The sequence below is a fragment of the Sander vitreus genome, chromosome 12 (assembly GCF_031162955.1).
Source record: "Sander vitreus isolate 19-12246 chromosome 12, sanVit1, whole genome shotgun sequence".
Lineage (NCBI taxonomy): Eukaryota > Metazoa > Chordata > Actinopteri > Perciformes > Percidae > Sander > Sander vitreus.
The window spans coordinates 11,708,220-11,728,343 of NC_135866.1; the positions used below are offsets into that span (position 1 = coordinate 11,708,220).

Sequence of the window (20,124 nt, forward strand, 5' to 3'; positions counted from 1 at the left end):
GGTTCTTTGTGAAACCAGAAATTCTTCTTCTAGGACATCTCTCTGAAGAACTAAGCTTGGTTCCAGTTAATACACTTATTTCTTTCAGTGTATTTTCCCAGAAAAAGTTATAGTGGCAGACACATACTTTTCAGTTTGCAATATAAACAATATATAACAGTAATTTGGAATTCTTGAACATTTACAACACACACAAAAAAACTAACATTTACAACACAAAGGAAAACAGGCCCTTTAAAACCAGCCCAGTTTAATCTAATTTGACCCAGGTTGATTCCATGGTTAACATCGTGAACAGGATTCTAAAGTATTTTGAAATCTAATTGAGATCAGCCCCTTTCACACAGAGATTCTGCAATTGCGCCACAATTCAGGTCTGCCGTTTGTTTATTTCCCACAGAACCAAGCAAGCCAGTGTGATTTTACATAGCATGCCGGCATTATGGGAGGCACATTTGCGTTTCCTAGGATGGCGAAGGCATGACCTGCCCTACTCTGCTTCTGATTGGCTAGTAGTCATTGCCTTCACGGTTGGATTGGTTAGACATGAGGAGTGAGATTGGTTAGGGTAAGAACACCAGACAAAGCCAATCAAAGTTCATGCCTTTGCCATCCTAGAAAAATAAATATTGCTTCTGGCAGCCATAGAGGCATGGGTCTAGTGTGTGTGAGCCGATCTGCAGCGTTAATCAGCCATGTAAACCCAACCGGACCCTGTAGGTCGACTAGTGCGTCATGCTGCATGGAACTTAGTCCCGCCATGCTGGCTGTCCCTTTCACACAGAACTTGGCTCGGCTCTGTGACTACCTCCACTGACGGCTTAAAGGCGCAACAATTCTGCCCCCCCCCCCATTGTAACTTTCACACAGACGGCGAGGGGACTTAAGGCGCATCAGTCCCACCTTGAACAGGCTCATGTTTTAACAGTTAGAAGCAAGTTTATAAAAAACCCAGCCCGATTGTGCATGTGCAGTTTCTCATCTTAAATTGTTCAAATGCATCATGAAAAACAGTCAACTTCTGTATGACACTCTAAATTGTATTTCTCTTAATAAACACTTAACTCTACAACCTTTTTTTCAAATATTTTTTTACATGTCTTTAACTACTTGATTCTTTCTTGGTCTTCCCCTTCCCTTCCCTGAGCTTTTACCACTATTCTGGCTGCTGTAACTCTTTTTCTTTCTTTCTTCTGGTTCAAAATCAGAGTCACAGTCAGAAGTTGCCTTTCCTCTTGATTTGCTTGCTCTCCTTGTCACTTTCTCACTATTCTTCTCTTCCTCCTCTGTTGAGTCAAAGGACATGCTTTCGGTCGGCTCATCCTCACTTTCTTCATCACTGCAGCGTGTTCTCTTTAACTTCCGCACCTTAACTTTGGCAGTCTTGGTGTTTGAAGGCTGGCCTTGCATTTCCCCCGCCAGAACGAAGTTGCCTGCTGGATTTCTCTTGGGCCTTCCTATGGGTCTACCTGAGCTCTTCCTTTTACGTTTTGGCATACCTTTGCTCTGCTTCTGCAACTCCACTTCTTTATCATGTTCAAAGTCTGTGCCTCTCATGTTCACATTCTCCTGAGCATGAACACGGTCGCTTACAGTTTTGTTTATTTTACCCTTTTTCTGTTCACGTCCAGAATTGGATGAGTGGTAACGCTGGACATGACTCTTCAAGCTCACGTTGTGATTGAAGCTTTTGTCACAATGCTGACATTTAAAAGGCCTCTCCCCTGTGTGCAGTCGCATGTGGGATTTCAGGTGGCTTCCCTGGTTAAAGCCACGTTGGCACACTGAACACTTGTACGGCTTCACTCCTGTGTGAACCGCTAAGTGTCTCTGGAGAATATTGCGTCGGGGAAATTCAATCCCACAGATGTCACATTTGAACTGTCGGGGGCCTCCGTGATCCTCCCGGTGGATTCTGCGTTTCTTATTTGTGGCAAATGTCTCTGAACAGTCGGGACATTTATAGGGCTTTCTTTCACTTAGGTGGATCTGCTCGTGACTGATCTTGTCCACCTTTGTTTTGAATGTAACGTGGCAGTATTTGCATGGAAGTTCATAGTTTGCATCGTGGATTTTGCCGTGAAGATTTAGCGCAGGGTCACTAATGAATCGTCTTCCACAAACATTGCAAGAATAGGGTTTAATTTTGTGCTCGCATGTGTGAGGCTTCCGTTTATTAAAAAACTTTCCACACTCTGTGCAGAGCTGACTGTGTTTGGAGGCAAATGGAAGATCATCATCTTCTTCCTCCTCCTCTTCATCTCCGGTTTCATCCTCTGATTCATCATGAAGCTCGTTAGCCAGAAGAAGCTCCTCCGCTGGATTCCAATCCTCGTCTGAATTCCTGTCACTTTCATCACCTGATTCCTCCGTTTCATCCGTGTAATCACTCTTCTCATCAGAAAAAGTTTGGCTGTTGTCATCTGTTGACACTGTCTGCAAAAGATATGACAAGAATGGGTATGAATAAAATGTAACATTTTCAAAGTTTGTAAAGGATTAATATTAAAGGTGCAATATGTAATACTTACTGCTAGTGTTTAAAATAGTTACTGCAATACAAATTCAAAATACTGGAGAGAGTCGTCTCCCCCGCCCCCTCCTCCCTAGACTCAAAGTTCCACTCAGTGGTTGCCAGGCTGACCGCAGCATCCACAACAATGTTGCTAGATGCTTGTCTCACATAGCCAGACATTACTTCACAGCACAGTGGAGTAGCTAACACACTTTTTCGGCTTAGAATTCCGGTAGGAACCGCTAAAAACCCAACAACGTCGCCAGCCTCTCCGCTAAAAATAACACTACCTTGCCGTCCTCTCCACCTGACTGAACACACTTTATTGGCTTAGAATTACAGCAACAATCGCTAAACACACTGTAAACTCACGGCCCTCCCAGCCCCCCTCTCCTGGCTTAAAATAACTAACCGTTGTCGACTAAGTCCTCCGGTAACGTTAGCAGGGTTAGCATGGCGGCGTTAGCCAGGACCAGTCGGGATCACTTTACTGGCTGTGTCTCAATTGTTTTTGCGAGTAACTAACTAGGGTACTCTATATAATTCAATGCGAGTACACAAATGTTGAAATGACATAAAATGCCCGTCCCTTGTAGCCGTGGTAAATTAGCCTGAAGCTAATGCTTAGCTACCTGTTCAGGAGGAAATTAGCTAACTCAGTGTCCTTTTGGGCTCTAAGCTGTCACCATCTTTCAAATACATCTCTAATATTTACCCGGGGTTTGTTACGTCTCTGGTCACGCAACTGTTAGAAACGTGCTGTTTTTTTTAGGTCGGGTAGAATCTATCTCTGTTGATCCTATTCGTTTGTTTGCTGCTTTCATGGCTGTACTAACGTTTCCTTAATATATGATGACGCATTGGGGTCATTTTTGGATTTATTACAGTAAATATATTAAATATTAGACCTTTAAAAACAAACAAAAAAACAAAAAGGTGATTTATCAATTAACTATTTGGTCTATGAAATGTCAAAAAATATTATAAAAGGGGGCGGCCACTAGCTCACACGCGTTCGCCCCATGTTGGCTGAGTCCTGCAGCGGCGCAGGTTCGAATCCAACCCGCAGCCCTTTGCTGCGTGTCATCCCCCATCTCTCTCCCCCTTTCCGGTCTATCCACTGTCAATAAAGGGAAAATGCCCCAAAAAAAATAATCTTAAAAAAAAAAAAAAAAAAATTATAAAAAGCCAATACCAACTGCCCAGAGTCCAAAGCTGTCTTGTTTTGTGTGAAAAGAAATCCAAAGGCCAAAGACATTCAGTTTACAACGTTATGACAAAGAAAAGAAACAAAGCCTCCCATTTGAGAAGCTAATAGCTGAGGAATTGCAGCAAACATTAACTGCACAAAATTGCAATAACACACAAAAAAAAAAAATATAATATATATATATATAGATAGATTTAACTCTTTAGATAGCAGTGTGTTTAGATATGTTATAGGATGTCTGACTATTCAAGTCCTACCTGTTGGGTCTCTGGAGTTAGGTCTACTTCTACTACTTCTGTCAGGTGTTGATCTTCAGCTGTTGGGACACTGGCATTGGCTTGGCTTTTCCATTGGTTTCTGTAGTCACACTGAAGGCACTGTTGGTTCAAGATGATGAGCACCCCATGGGTGACCTTCTCCATCTTTACTTTAGAACCACATGACGGGCAGTTGTGGCTGAACAACTTGAGGAGACGCTTTTCATTCACAACGTACTTCCCTTTCGTCTGCAGAAGTGCAGCTCTAAAAAATGAGTTAAACCAAACCTTGTGAGATACAGCTTTAAAAAGCTAACAAGGAGTAATCAAAGTACAACTGTTGAAAGGAGCAGTGTCTAGGAGTTGGGGGGGGGGGGGGAGGATCTATTGGCAGAAATGGATTCTAATGTTCATAACTATGTTTTCATTTGTGTATAATCACTAACTTTAATGTTTTAATTATTTTTTGTTATTTAAGATTAAATAAAATGTCAGTGTCACTTTTGATAAATCACATTTGTTATTTTATAGTTTATTTAAATAAAAGGAAAATTCTATAAATAAGGTCATTTTTCTGCAGCTTATTCTGTTAAAACATTATGAGAAAATCGTATCTAACCAGGAGTTGAGTGCATCATTGCAGCCCTAATAATCACCTGATACTAAGAATCCTTGTGTTTTTGTTTGGAAACTAAACTGTGTTTGCTCTAGAGAGGGCCTTTCACAGTTTTACGTTACCTAAAGGACGCTGTAGGTGGTAGATACTAGAATGTAAGTCAACACTGGCGTACTGCGCAGGCAGCAACACTTGGGCTTCAACGCGATTCAGCAGACGGTTATTGGAACCCTGCTACAACGCAGCGTTGTAGTAAATATATGAGGCCAAATGCAGCAATAATCTACTTTATAATTCATTAACAAGATGTAACCCGTTTTGTTCGGTGACTCACTCGGCAACTACATTTGAGCATCTACTCTCACGCTGGGTAAAGGGAGGGGTGAGCAGAGGGGTATTTAGTTGGTTGCAATCTCCCACACACTGCTCATTTAGGAAAGATTAACTTACTTTTCCCTAATCATATCAATGTTCACAATTTTTTGTAGCATCGGACCATAATCAGACATGAAAGAATCTGAAACATCACTCGGCGCAGGGCTTTCTTGGGCAGCTGTAAATAAAATGTAATGGTCATTATTCACATGGAAAAAGAATTACATTTAAAAAAAAAAAAACATAATAATGTCAAGTTTCTTACCTGTTGAAGATAAAGTTGATTCTGATTCTTCGGAATAGGAATATGGACTGTCACATGTGCTAAGTTGATCACATTGCGAAGCATCTTCTATGGTTTCTTCAGGCTCCTACACAAAGTACCAAAAGTAAAAACGTGTCGTTGTAGCGTAGAATGTCTGAGTTGTAGTGACATACAATACACCAAAAGTTGTGTTTGGTTGACATTTCCATTGAAAGCACCACCTTACAGTACTACACAGCAGCTAGCTAGCAGCTCCTTCAGCAGCAGACTGCTGCACCCTCAGTGCAAGAAGGAGTGCAACTGCAGGTCCTTCATTCCAGCAGCAGTCAGACTCTTTAATGCAACATCATAATGTAGCACTGCTCGCTGTTTCTGCAATATGAGCCATCACCGGACAATATTCTGCACTATGCATATTTATTTATGAATTTATTTATTACTCTGTGTCACCTCCAACTGTGCATTATGTCATTTCTATTTATCCACACCTTACTCATCTGTATATCTGTGTATACTGTCTGTTTATATTGTTTATTGTGTAAATATGTTTGTATTATTATTTATATATATATAAATAATATTATATATTATAACAACTAATTCTATTTTTTCTATTTCTTATAATACTTTCTGTATGTTTTTTTTCTCCTGTCTATTAAAGGTGTATTTGTGTTATTCTGATGTGTGTACATTTTTTTCTTTTAAGCTGCTGTAGCACAGGAATTTCCCCAGTGTGGGATTAATAAAGTCTATCTTATCTTTTCTTACATGATTTATTTTATATGAAAATAAATGAGTTTACTGTCTGTATTAATAGTGAAAGGTTTAACATGCCTGTAATAGATATCTCTTCAGAAAAGACAAGGCAAGTGCTCATTGTACAGTATTAACAGTACTATAGGGCTTGGTCGATAAAGGCACATTGTACACCTGTCAGTACAAACATTTCAACTGGGGCAATGAAAATATGCAGATATGAATCACTTTCATATGCTGCAATCCACATGCTGCATATAGCACAAAGGCCTATAGCATCCCTGTTATGACTCTTAATCTGTGTTTCTCATGGGAGAAATCAGTTGATCAAAATGGTGCCCTCGATGGCGGAAAGTTGTGTAGTGTGAATAGTACAGCCTCTGGCGTGGTCAGAACAACCCAGAGCTGAACGCGCTCTAAACTGTGGAGATGACAGTGGACTTTAGGAGCCCCCCCTTCACCATACTCAACAACACTGTCTGCTGTGGAATCCCTCAGGTTTATGAGATCCACAATCTCTCAGGACCTGAAGTGGACATACAACATAGACACCATCAGGAAAAAGGCAGAGCACAGCATGAACTTCCTGCACCAACTCAGGAAGTTCAACCTGCCTCAGGAGCTGATGATTCAGTTCTGCATTGCAATCATACATTGTGTTCTCTGCACGTCCATCGCTGTTTGGTTTAGACTGACCACCAAACAGGACAGGAACAGCCTGCAAGTCGGGACTAAAGAGAAATTCATTGGCGCCAACCTGCCCTTCATTCAGGACGTACACTTCTCTAGAGCAAGGGGGTAAGCTTCGCTTCAGAGCTCGAACCTCCTATGGCGCCATTTTGATGCTACAAAGCGATCACCCGACATTAGCATCCCATTGACTGCCATTCATTTTGACGTCACTTTGACAGCAAATAACTTTACATTTGAAGCGTTTAAAGACTTTATTTATCCATTGTTTATTTCTAAAGAAACACGACAATGTATAAAAGGCTCCATTACCTCGTATCTCACGTTATGGCTCCGTAGTAGACGTTTTTTTAAAAATAAGCTAATAGGAATTAGTTAGCAATAATTAGCATGTGTCCATGTTATCTCCTTACATATACCTACGCTCACCGTCTCTGCAAGATTGGGAATGATTGAGATTTCTCTTGGCACAGCTACCAGAAGACTTACAACTTTCAGACAGGTTGCTTATGTCACATTTACGTCGTCTCTCTCAGTTGGAGGCTGCGCAGTAACGCTCAGCCATCACCGCAAAAGTGCTTCGAATATCCTCAAGGGGGTAAGCTTCTCCTCGGACCGCAAACCTCCTATGGCGCCATTTTAATGCTAATAAGCCATCACCTCCCGTTAGCATTCCATTGACTGCCATTCATTTTGGCGCCACTTTGACAGCAAATAACTTTACATCTGAAGCGCTTAAAGACTCTATTTGTCCATTGTTTATTTCTAAAGAAACACGACAATGTATAAAAGGCTCCATTACCTTGTACCTCACGTTATGGCTCCGTAGCAGACATTTTTGTAAAAATAGGCTAACAATTGTCATAACCACGCGACTTACTGTCGCATAGTAGAGGAATTACCGTACAGTACAGGAGAAGTGCGCAGGCAGTTTCGTCTCATATTAGCTGTTTAAGTGTAATTACTAATGTTAACTAGCATCTTAGTTAGCAATAATTAGCCTGTGCCTATGTTATGTCCTTACATATACCTACACTCTCCGTCTCTGCAAGATTGGGAATGATTGAGATTTCTCTTGGCACAGCTACCAGAAGACTTACATCTTTCAGACACGTTGCTCACGTCACATTTACGTCGTCTCTCTCAGTTGGAGGCTGCGCAGTAACGCTCAGCCATCACCGGAAAAGTGCTTCTAATGGCCTTCACTGGTCTCCGTCCAGAGCAATGGGATCTGTTGGTCCATTCTTATATAATGTCTATGCTCTAAAGTCAAGAAACGGTCAGGAAGCATCTCTACAGACCAATCTCACCCTGGACACAACCTGTTTCAGTTTCTCCCCTCTGGTCGGCGCTACAGAACACTGTTCTCCAAAACAACTAGACACAAGAACAGTTTCTTCCCACAGGCTGTCTGTCACTAAGATGAAAACTAACATCAGTCATGTAAATACCTGTCAAACATACACTGTTTAAGTCATACCCACCTTCCTCAGATATAGCCTATAAGCAACCTGTTATATTAATCATTCTTTATTTATTCCAGCACCATTTGCACTTATGTATTGCAGTCTTACAGTTTACAATCCTCATAGAGCTGTTTGTTTACATGTGTGTGCTAAAGTCAGCTAGACAATGTGATAATTAACTCCGTCCACTCAGTTTGCGAATCAAAACAAACAAACAAACCCGAAAAGAAAGTAGGACCACAGCTTTAAAATGTCAAAGCAGAAGCACTACACTTGTGGCTCACCTGATCCAGCTCTATGGTGTACAGCTCCGGTTCGTCTGGCTCCGACTTGACACACAGTGATGGGACAGCACCTGGCTTTAGATGGACCGTGCCAGTCCCTGGAGCCAGGTTTTCAAAGCAGTCTTCAGTAAAGTGTTCATTACAAATGGTGATATCAGTCCAGGACGACTCTTTAAGTCGTTGCCCGTTGACTTCGAAAAGGAACTGAACCCACTCCAGTCTCCTCTCTGGGTCCTCCGGTAACTTGAACCGTAGCGCACTGCGACGCCCCGAATCACATCCGACGACGGAGCACATCCTGGATTTAAGTTCTGTCCCTTCGGTTTTAAAAGTGGCCGGACAGTTTTAATGTTTATGGGGACTGGAACACAGGCCTCGGTGTGGACTCTACTATCCCGACGTCCCAGACAGCTAGCTAACAGCTAACAGTTAGCCATCACTGCTCGACAGCGGCGGCCACGCTGGGGGCTCAATGGGCGGGGTTTAATGGCGGGGTTCGTGTGGTTTGATATCAGGCGTGTCCCGGCTCGTCGCGTAAAGGTAGATACCCTCTGACAGGAAGAATGTGCCCCTGGCCGCGGGAGCGCGCATGCATTTAGTGAAGGTGGCACTTCGATTTTAAGTAAATGAGAAAAAGCAACATTGGATTGTGTAATTTATCGTTAGTACTGTTTTTTTAACGCGGTTTTGCAAAGTAATACATGGCTCATCTATCAAAATAAATGCTTGTATTTTTCTGTACGTGTTATTGAACTTCTTATTAGTCAATCACTCTAATCAACCTATTTCTGTCCATAAGTTCCTCAAAGAACCCTTTTTTGATGGTTCTTATTTGAGACACCTTTGTCGATTGAGAAACCTTCATAGAAAAGGTTCTTTGAAGAATCTCCTAACCCCTGTGGACACAAATATGTTCAAATACACACCCAACCCTTCTGATGTTCAATAGTTTCACACATGTACTAGGGCTGGGCCATATAGCCTAAATATTGTTTCCTGATATAGGTTATTGCATATCACGATAACGATATAGCATGTTTTCTGGTTATTTCATAAATAGTGGTGAACCCTTTTTTGTATAGGCTACATATATAATACATGACCAAAAAAGTGTTTTCTCATTTTATTAAGACTTTTAGTGCAACAGTACAGCTATACACTGAGTATGTTTGCATGCATGCACACATCTTGATATAAAAACAAAACCACAATCTTCAAATGATATTTCCTCAAATATCTCAAATCAGATTTCCTAAGAAACTTGAGTTAGTATGTTCTTGTTTATAGTATTCACAATTTAGATGGCATAAGTTGTATATCACAATATCTCAATACGATTCCATTGAAAGACGATGAATTCTTATATTGAACTATGGCCCAACCATAACATATTCATTACAAAAGATGACCTGTTAGATGTACACTGGAAGTAAATCTGTCCACTCAGCAGCATGTGTGACTAACTTTTTAAGCAGTTTACAGATCAATTATCATATACATATGACAGTTTTATAAGTATTGGAAATTTACAACGGAAAAAAACAGGCACTTGTTTATTATACTTTTATCCACTTTGATCCATAGTATACACACAGAGTAACATGATTCAAAAGTATTTTAAAACCAAAGCAACAGCTTCTCTTAATGGTAAAAGGCAATGAAATTTGACTTACACCCTGGCCTAGGTGTACATGCTTTGTCTGTCAAAATATGTAATTCCTAGGAAATCAGTCCAGTTCTGTATGAACATCCACTTTATATGGCTCCTTTCTTTTCACAGTTGTTTAATTGGGGAGGTTAAGGCGCATGATGTGTCTATTATCAGGAATTAATGGATTGGCAAATTATTTTTTTAAGAATTTATATTTTCATACATTTTGCAATACAAATGTTTCCCTGGTGACACTCATCCATACAATACAATACATACAAACCTTCCCATCCTATAAGGGTTCTTATTTGAACCTTTTTGCTTTGGCTCAGCTGTGAGCCAGAAGGCTAAATTATGCTAGCAAGATTAAAAGTCAATAACATTGTGTATGGTTGACAAGTGTACATACAGTGGACAACAGTAAATATAATTTGACAGTATGTTTAACGTCAAGACAAGCCAGCCATGTCATCGTCCCTGAATCTATATCAAGATTTAAGAGATTCATTTCACACGTTCATTAATAATGGCGAACAGACAGTTTGACTGGAACTACTTAGGTGTCCGACCTATATCACGTTTTAATGGACAACCTGCAGCCAATCAGAATTGAGTATACAGCCAAACCCTGGCATAGACCAAATTAATTCCTTAGCTCTGTTCATTTTAACCCTAGTCTTTAAGATTTTTCCTTGGTCTTCCTCTACGCTTACCACTGCTCTGGCTGCTGTACCTCTTTTTCTTTTTTTCTTTAGGATCAAAATCAGAGTCACTATCAAGATGTTTTGGTCTTCCCCTCGATCTCGCTGTGTTCTTTATCGCCTTCTTGCTGCTCTCCTCTTCCTCTTCTGCTGGATCAAAGGATGCGTCACGGTACCTCGGCTCAAACTGACTTTCTTCATCACTGCATTCTTGTAGATTTCCGGTCTTGGTGTTTGAACACTGGCCTTCTACGAAGCTGCGTGATTCGTAGCTCTTAGGCCTTCCTATGGGCCTACCTGTGCTTTTCCTTTTTTTTTTAGGTCTATATATTCCCTCCTCCTCTTCCGTGTCGTCTTCTTCCTCTACATTGTCAAGTCCTGATTCTGCACCTCCGTTACTTCCATTATTCTGAACATCACCAGTGTCACTTGCCCTTTCGTTTATCTTTTCTGTATTCTGTTCGCGTTCAGAGCTCGATGAGTGGTAACGCTGGACATGACTCTTCAAGCTCACGTTGTGATTGAAGCTTTTGTCACAATGCTGACATTTAAAAGGCCTCTCCCCTGTGTGCAGACGCATGTGGGATTTCAGGTGGCTTGGCTGGCTGAAGCCACGTTGGCACACTGAACACTTAAATGGCTTCTCTCCTGTATGCACCGCCAAGTGTCTCTGGAGATTAAGTGGCCAGAGGAATTCAATCCCACAGACGTAACATTTCAACTGTGGGGGGCCTCTGTGATCATCCAGGTGGATTCTGCGTTCCTTATTTTTGGCAAATGTCTCTGAACAGTCGGGACATTTATAGGGCTTTCCTTCAGTTAGGTGGATCTGCTCGTGACTGATCTTGTCCACCTTTGTTTTGAATGTAACGTGGCAGTATTTGCACCGATGCTCATAGTTTTCACTGTGGATTCTGCTGTGAGTATTTAGCGTGAACTTGCTAACACATCTCTTACCACAAATATTGCAAGAATAGGGTTTAATTTTGTGCTCACATGTGTGAAGCCTCTGTTTATTAAAAAACTTTCCACATTCCGTGCAGAGCTGACCTTGTTTGGGGACAAGTGGAGGATAAGCATAATCTTCTTTCTCTTTAGTTTTGTCATCATGGTTATTTTTGAGCATTTTAGCCAGCACCAAAGTCTTTGGCTTCCAATCCTCGTCTGAATCCATGTCACCCTGATCACTCGATTCCCCTGTTTCATCCATGGCATCGCTTTTGTCATCAATAACAGCAACAATCTCAGGGACTCCTGCGATATTGCTGGGGTTGTCATCTGTTGACACTGCCTGTAATACGACAAGAATGGGTATAAATAAAATAAACATTTTTTGAACCTATACAGCAGACTGTTTTAAATGTTACAACTAAAAAAACAAGGTGCAAGCAGATGACGCGTTAGGATTCTAACTAAACAGTCTTTAAAACCCCAAAAAATAGGATGTAGACAATACTTAACAGTTGTGTGTTTGTGTGTGAGAGTGTGTGTGGTTTTCTTATAGGCATTTTCAGGATTCTTAGGGTACAAACGTGTGTCTGGGTATGTTGTATGTCTGACTATTCAAGTCCTACCTGTTGGGTCTCTGGAGTTAAGTCTACTTCTACTACTTCTGTCAGGTGTTGATCTTCAGCTGTTGGGACACTGGCATTGGCTTGGCTTTTCCATTGGTTTCTGTAGTCACACTGAAGGCACTGTTGGTTCAAGATGATGAGCACCCCATGGGTGACCTTCTCCATCTTTACTTTAGAACCACATGACGGGCAGTTGTGGCTGAACAACTGGAGGAGGCGTTTTTCATTAACAACATACTTCCCTTTCGTCTGCAGAAGTGATGCTCTAAAAATCAAAGTAAATAGAATATTAAAACACCAACCTGATGTAAAATAAAGTAGTCAAATGAGCAGAATGTTAAGAAAACTTACTTTTCTTTCATCAAATCCAAATTCGTATTTGTTGGTTGCATCTGGCGATATACGGATATAAAAAAACCATCTGAAGAATCAGTTGAGGATGAGACACCTCTTGGGACTGGGCTTCCTTCAGAAGCTGCAAATAAAGTATTAAAGTGTCAGAAAATCCTTCACTTTACTTCATTTTTAATTAGACATTTTTTTTAACATTTTTTACCCATTGAAGTCAGTCTTGACTCCTCAGGAAAGGAAGTTGGGCCATCACATGTTTTAAGTTGATCACGCTGATAGGCAACTTCTGTGGTTTCCTCAGGGTCCTACACAAAGTAACAAGCAGTAAATGCTTGTAGTTGTAACCAAAAGCGAACAATACATAAAAAAAATGTGTTTGGTCGATGTTACAGTACCATATGTTTTGATTTGATATTCAAATGTTTAAGAGCTTTGCACCCAATGTGGATACTTACCAAGTGGATGGTAAATGACTACAAATGCATGTACATGTGGACAGTGGGATAACACAGTATCACTATAGGACTAACGTTACTGTGTGGAAGCACTATAGGGCTATGTCATTTAATGGCATATTACGCTCCTCCCACTGCAAGCAACATCTGAGGTAACATGTAAGAACACAAAAGGTGGCTTAGTATTTCTAGTCAGTTTGCTGATGAAAAAATGTGGCTCTGCACCTATTTCATATTGAGTATGTAAAAGGAGAGGACATTGCATTTCTGTTGCTAATGTTAAGTGTTTACTGTGTTGACAGGGCTCCAGACTGCGACCAAATGGTCGCATTTTGCAACCAAAATTTGAGAGTGTGCGACTCAATTTGACATCCAGTCGCACATGTGCGACCAGTAAATTTGCCCCCCTTTTTACACGTTAAACGTTGAAATTTCGGTACCTGAGAGCGCGTAAACTCAAGCTTATCTGTCCTCTCTGAAAATTGACAGAGAGCGGAGCTCTGACACAAACACACGCATTGCTGAAGACGGTGCAAACTACGTCGGCTCTGCAGTTTTGTTGAAGTCACAGTGAGTCACGGAAATGCCGATAAAGTGGTTTCAAGTGTGGTTACAGTTTTTCAAAACTTCACGCAGACAGCGTTTGCTGCAATATGATATTACTGGAGAGCCGAAAGCGGTCGCGGTGCTGTTGACGTGAAACGTGTTTTACACTAGACGCATCCAAGTGACGTCGTGACGTCAAAATGACGTAATATCCTGCCGGCGCGCCCGATTTATGGCTCAGCTCTTTTTTTTCAGCGGCGCGCGACAAAGCGGAAACGGGAGGCCTGAACAGGTTCGCCGACAACCGGATGCCAGGACTCTCACAGTGACTGCAAGTCTCTCTTGTAAACTTACTGGGTTAAGATGAGTTCTTTTATGGTGAATAAAAGGCCTGATCCGACAAAGTAGGTCATCGAATCAAATTGAAGCATTGACGGCAATGCTGCTGCCAGTTCTGCCGTTGTTTACCTTTTTCCTTCTTCTTCTAGTCCGTAGAAAAAGCAACGTTTGTAGCCTTTGCTCATTAGCGCCACCTCTGTTCAGGAGAAGACTGCAACTAGTGTCGTGAGCACCAGCGCGGGTATAAATAGTCACGGCGATCCCATGACGTCACATTTGCATGCGCCAGCTGGGCTGCGTCTAGTGTATAAGACCCTTTACACTTCAGAAGCAGGCACAACAGTGGTTTCTGTGCCCTGGTGACTGACTGAAAGGCTGAGGTTGTAAGGCAAGGCAACTTTATTTCTACAGCACCTTTCAGCAACAAGGCAATTCAAAGTGCTTTACATGAAACATAAAAGAGCAATTAAAAACGGTCATGAAAATAAAACAGGCTAAAAAAGAATATACAAATACAAGAATAAAAGTTACAGTGAGTAAGAAATGAATAATTATTCAATTTAATAGGTTGTAGGGATGGGTTTGGGAAGAGGAGGATTTTGTTTAGTTAATAAAATAACATAATGTTCTAAGTACATAGGATAAATAGGTTTGACAATAATTTTTACAACTGAAATAATTATTTTGTAATTATAGAGGGAAAGTACCAAAAAAAAGGTACCGTTGGGTAACGGAACCAAATTTCAGGTATCGGTACCAATATTGGTTCAGTAGTAGCCTAAACAATGCATGTTTAATTTTAAGTTGAATTCATTGTAATTGTAGACTAGAGCTGGTATATATTTATTTATTTTATTTTTTGTTTATCATGACAACGATGGTGCTGTCAGTTAACCTTCTATGTTGCATCTTCAAAAGTGACACTGAATTTGAAACAGCACACTGTAATTTCTGCATCTATTATCAAAGTATTTTTTAGTAATACAGTGGAAATTAGTAGAAATGTGAATATTTGGTTAGCATGTTGATTTACGGTGTATGGCCCTAAATTTTCTGATTGCGGCCCTAAAATTTTCAGTTGGGGGCCACTGTGTTCCTAGTGAAAAAAGTTAGTCTGGAGCCCTGGTTGATATTCTGCTTGTTTAAGCAGTGTAGGGCATCCTACTGTACTTTTACTACCTACTGCAGCACTCCTTGACATGAAAATGCTTACAGTATAAATACCTTTTTATATTAGAGAGAACAAAAATAAACATTATTACAGACAATAAAATCATCTATCTTAACTTGATTTGATAAACAAGTAAACACCTAACGTTACTTGTATATCTGGGGGAAATAGGACGATTCTTGTACATTTACTGTAACGTTACTTGGCAATTGAATGCATCACGTTACTCTTAACCTGACCACCCTAACATGTGTTGGTGTTTGACTCAACGTGAAATTAATAACTTCATTCACTTAGTTTGGGCTTTATGTTCAAACAACCCAGGATGTACGCTTCTAACGTTATATAAGTAACGCAATATCAAACGGATGCAGCAGCATTGGGTGATACTGTTCAATTGAGATAGACCTTATGATTGCTGCTCTCAAAGCAGCAGACTCACCACACATGTTGGGCTCTGCAGATGTGTCTCAGGTTCCTCTGACTCTGACTTGAGACACAGTGATGGGACAGCATTGAGATTTAACGTTAACGTTAGCTGGTCCTTGCCAGTAAAACCTGAATGGCTCGGTGACATGTTGTTAAAACAGTCGTCTTTAAAGTGTTCGCTACAAATTCTAATGTCTGTCCAGGACGCTTCTTTAAACCGCTGCATGTTGACTGTAGCGAGAAACTGAACCCACTCCAGTCTCCTCTCTGGGTCCTCCGGTAACTTGAACCGTTGCGCACTGCGACGCCCCGAATCACATCCGACGACGGAGCACATCCTGGATTTAAGTTCTGCCCCTAACGTTACACCTCTTACCGTTGTCAGACCGCGTTTTGTAATGCTCATAAATAATATGGACGGATTAACTATCTTCCAACCTCAACAATAGCACTAAGCTAATTTAGCTAACCGTTGTTGCTACAGTAGTGTGGCGGCGACGAATGGGCGGGATTTTACGGAAAGGTACGCACGGTTTGTTGTCAGGCGTACACCGGGTCAAAGGCTAGTGTAGGGGATAGACTGTAGACATGCATTTTAGATAAATGAAGTTATCATTAAAGTTATTGTGAACACAATCTTATTCCATCAACAGACACATCAATTCATATGAATTACGTGGTAGTGACTGACTAGGAAATATGATTAATAAACGAGTTTAACGCATATTATAGTATTAACGTCCCAAAAACATTTTTAAACAGAGTAATGGCTAAGTGCAGATGTGAAAAGTATCCAGCAGATGGCGATTTTCAGCTTTTAAGGCTTTTGGCTTTGTTGGCAGTAATTGACTTGTAAATATGAGAAGTGATAATAAAAATCGTTTCTCATTTTTCAAAATCATTTGATAGTCAAACACGTGGGTAACTGATGGGATTTCTTATTTTTGTGCTTTTATTAAGATAACTTTCGTATTACCTTATGAATCATTGTGCACACATGAAAGGTTTTACCACTATAACCTTTACTTACAGTAGGCCCAATCAGGGAAGATCTCATTTGCAAGAATTCCTACATACTGAAGAACAATAATGTAAATTACATTATCAATACATAATGTGAAACAGAACATGAAATAAAACTTGAAATGTAAATAATAAAAATTAGTAGGCGTATCTCTCATTACTCAGTTAAGACCAAAACATTTCAAAGAATGTCCCTAAAAGAGTGGCGTGTTGTGGATTCTGAAAGTGCTTTATAAATTGTTTTATGATGTTATAACTAATAAAAGTATTTTATTAGAATAATGCAGAGAGCAAATTTCCCAGTATCTTGTTTGCACTGCTCTTTGTCACCTGGCTATCACCTAACTACAGAAGCAGTTGTAATCTACAGTTTCCTACTGTGTTAAAATACACAGCAAACCCCCCTCAGTTCCCTAGTCATACATTCCCAAAAGATGACCTGTGCACCAATGTGTGTGTGTGTGTGTGTGTGTGTGTGTGTGTGTGTGTGTGTGTGTGTGTGTGTGTGTGTGTGTGTGTGTGTGTGTGTGTGTGTGTGTGTGTGTGTGTGTGTGTGTGTGTGTGTGTGTGTGTGTGTGTGTGTGTGTGTGTGTGTGTGTGGGTTGTGTGTGTAAAGCAGCCACACAAACCCGCCCCCAAGTCAAAGAACACATGTTTTCCAGGAGGTGGAGCACATACTGTAGCTACATTTTGTGTCTCAGAGGATCGGTAAGTGTAAATAATAAAAGAGTCACTGAATTCTGTCTTTTAACTATTTAATATATGTAGGAGCATTTGACTTCAGGAGTCCAAAACATGCCCATTTTTTGACACATTGTGCATCTTGTACATGTCCAGTAAGTAATGCAGGCTAAGTTTCATAAATGTTTTGATGCAGAGGATTTTCAACAAATGAACAATTTAAGAATACCAACATGTATAACCTTTAGGACACCTGCTTTCTTTAAAAAGAAAAAAATCATAACAGTAGACATCCTGACCTGGCATTACATCTTATAATACTGACTTTTCACTGAAGCCCACGTGAGGGATGTGTGGCTGAAATATGTGCTCAGGGTTATGTCTGGTTTTAAACAGATGTCCCCTGAACAAACAGGAGTGCCAATCACAACTGCAGCCTTTGCAGCAGGCTTGTGTAGCAGGTGTTGACAAGTTACTCTCCTGTGTCCCTTTGGGCATGTATCACCAATGTCCAAAAACATGCTATGCCTTTACGACAACAGAAAGAAATGATAGGGCTTTGTGGATTTACTTACTTTCCCATGGCTGTTTGGGGGATGTCTACTTCCTCTTTATCTGACAAGTTATTCCATGTAGCCATTAATCAGAGCTACATACATATCTGCCCTGAGGAGGCCAGTCGATCAATATCTCATCACACTTACTCAACATTCATTTATATCCTTGTTTTTGTTTGGGTGTGTGTACATGTGTGTGATAGGTATACAGAGCTATTATTTAATACACAGAAATATGAATTGTAGTTTTCTTTCTTAATGAGTTTTGGCCAGAAATAGAATAAGGCCATATTAGTTACCATACCAAGGTACATTCCAAAACCCTTTGATATCATCACTCACCATCAGCATATTTGCTGAATATGCTGGAACTTCAAAGGCTGATGCCTGATGATTAATAGGAATGTGCTGTTAAACTGTAAACATTAGGATGGGCCAATAAACCCATCAGTGCACACAAACACCCAGTGTGAGAAGATCATTTCCACAGTTTACACAGCAACAAACCCATTCCTTTCATGACGGCCGCAGTCAACATCAGGTTCCCATGTGACAGAGCAAAAGAACGGAGAGAAAACTCTTCCAAAAAGTAGATTAAATGTAATTTCCTTGAATGTTTGAGCACAGCAGGAATTTGACCCCTGATTCCCATTTACGTTGTATCCTCCTTCATCATATCAATTCTGGGAAAGAGAGAGAGCTGCAGTCGAAACATGTCATTCACAGAGGAATGTTGGCGAGTCTTCACAATGTTGTCAGTCAGTATGCCAGATAACAACTCTCAGTTCATAAATAAGATTGATGGCATCTCACATACCACCAGTTCCTGCTCTGTGTTTTCCCATACAAGCTTCTCTGTCAAAATCATCCACACTATCTCATATCCTCTCTGCCCAAGTCCAGGCATGCATCCAATTATCAAACCACACTACACACAGCAGGATACAATCAACCTTTGCTTGCTCAGGTGTGAATAATAAATCAAGGCAAATGTTTCAAAGCTGGCACAGAAAAATCACAGTAATAGATGACTTAAAAAGAGTGTGTAATGCCTCCTCGATGCCACTCAGTTACATTAAATCAGGAGCCTTCAGAACAGCTCTGAAATGTAAAAAAATAAATAAAATAGCTCTGCTTTGGCGTACAGTACAGTATATCAAACAGAGTTCTTGCACACCTTAAAGTCTTATTGACTGGTGTTTAGTATCAAAAGGAACTAGAAAAACAGCACACTGCCAGTCACTCACATAACCCAAGCTTTACAGGCCAAAAGGTTAAATAAATAAAGTGAGTTCATAATAAAGTGAGTTTAAATTAGAGACCACTGGGGATCACACCAGCCATGACGACATATCGACCTAGTGTGGGGGGCCAATGGCTCCTTCCCTACTTCCTATCCCCCTACTTCTGGCATCCTTGCTGGGACCACACCCATCTTTAAACTCTGCCTTCATTTTCATGTCAACTAAACACTTGTAACATATCCTGACTGTATCTTACACGGTTATCGGGCCAGGGGCGTAAAGCCGTGGGACCAAGGCCCCTTCCCTAATTTCTATCCCCTGTACATCCGGCACCCTTGCTCGGACCCCACCCATCTTAGAACTCAACCTTCATTTTGATCTCAACTATACACCTGTAAAGTTTTGTGACAGCATGTTGCACGCTTGTGACACAAAATCTATCCGCAGACAGACAGACAGAATACCTAGCAAAGTACCCAAAACGGCCTTTGTGGTAATTCCACTACAGTAGGTGTCTCCACGACATAATTATTTGGGCACGCACGCACGCGCACGCACACACACACACACACACACACACACACACACACACACACACACAAGGTGAAAACAATACTGTGTTGCTGTTGCTATCTGTTTTATTATGTGAATACAATAGAAAAGTACACATCACACTGGCCTAACAGCTTCCTTACTAGCAACATTTCAACCTAATACAGGTCTATATGTCTGAGGATGAGTTGTGTTGGGTCGAAACATCGCTAATAAACTCAAATTCTAGCAGGCAGGTACTAATCTATTGTATTCTTGTGATGTTTTGATACTCAGCTTCAATCCCAATGAGCTTTTGTGGATGTGCACACGACTACTCTAGCCCACATTTTATTATGTCTCAACCGGAGTAACAGTAAGAAATTGTGATGCTGAACTAACAGAGATATTCACTGTTTTATTTCCTCACTCTACAG

At 40.7% G+C, this 20,124-nt stretch overlaps 2 protein-coding genes across 2 annotated transcripts; both read right to left on the reverse strand.

Annotated features, from left to right (window-relative positions):
* Positions 1 to 230: 230 nt before the first annotated feature.
* On the reverse strand, positions 231 to 8,922 carry LOC144526369 (uncharacterized). The gene is made up of 5 exons (XM_078263796.1): positions 8,435 to 8,922; positions 5,239 to 5,344; positions 5,049 to 5,151; positions 3,983 to 4,247; positions 231 to 2,436 (listed from the first exon to the last, which is right to left on the reverse strand). Exons 1-5 carry the CDS (start codon positions 8,729 to 8,731, stop codon positions 1,093 to 1,095), a joined length of 2,115 nt encoding a protein of 704 aa, XP_078119922.1. The 5' UTR covers positions 8,732 to 8,922; the 3' UTR covers positions 231 to 1,092.
* Positions 8,923 to 9,544: 622 nt separating this feature from the next.
* LOC144526368 (uncharacterized) lies at positions 9,545 to 16,153 on the reverse strand. Its single transcript, XM_078263795.1, has 5 exons — positions 15,665 to 16,153; positions 12,917 to 13,016; positions 12,712 to 12,835; positions 12,361 to 12,625; positions 9,545 to 12,077 (listed from the first exon to the last, which is right to left on the reverse strand). The coding sequence occupies exons 1-5, from the start codon at positions 16,055 to 16,057 to the stop codon at positions 10,758 to 10,760; spliced, it is 2,202 nt and encodes a 733-aa protein (XP_078119921.1). The 5' UTR covers positions 16,058 to 16,153; the 3' UTR covers positions 9,545 to 10,757.
* Positions 16,154 to 20,124: the final 3,971 nt, after the last annotated feature.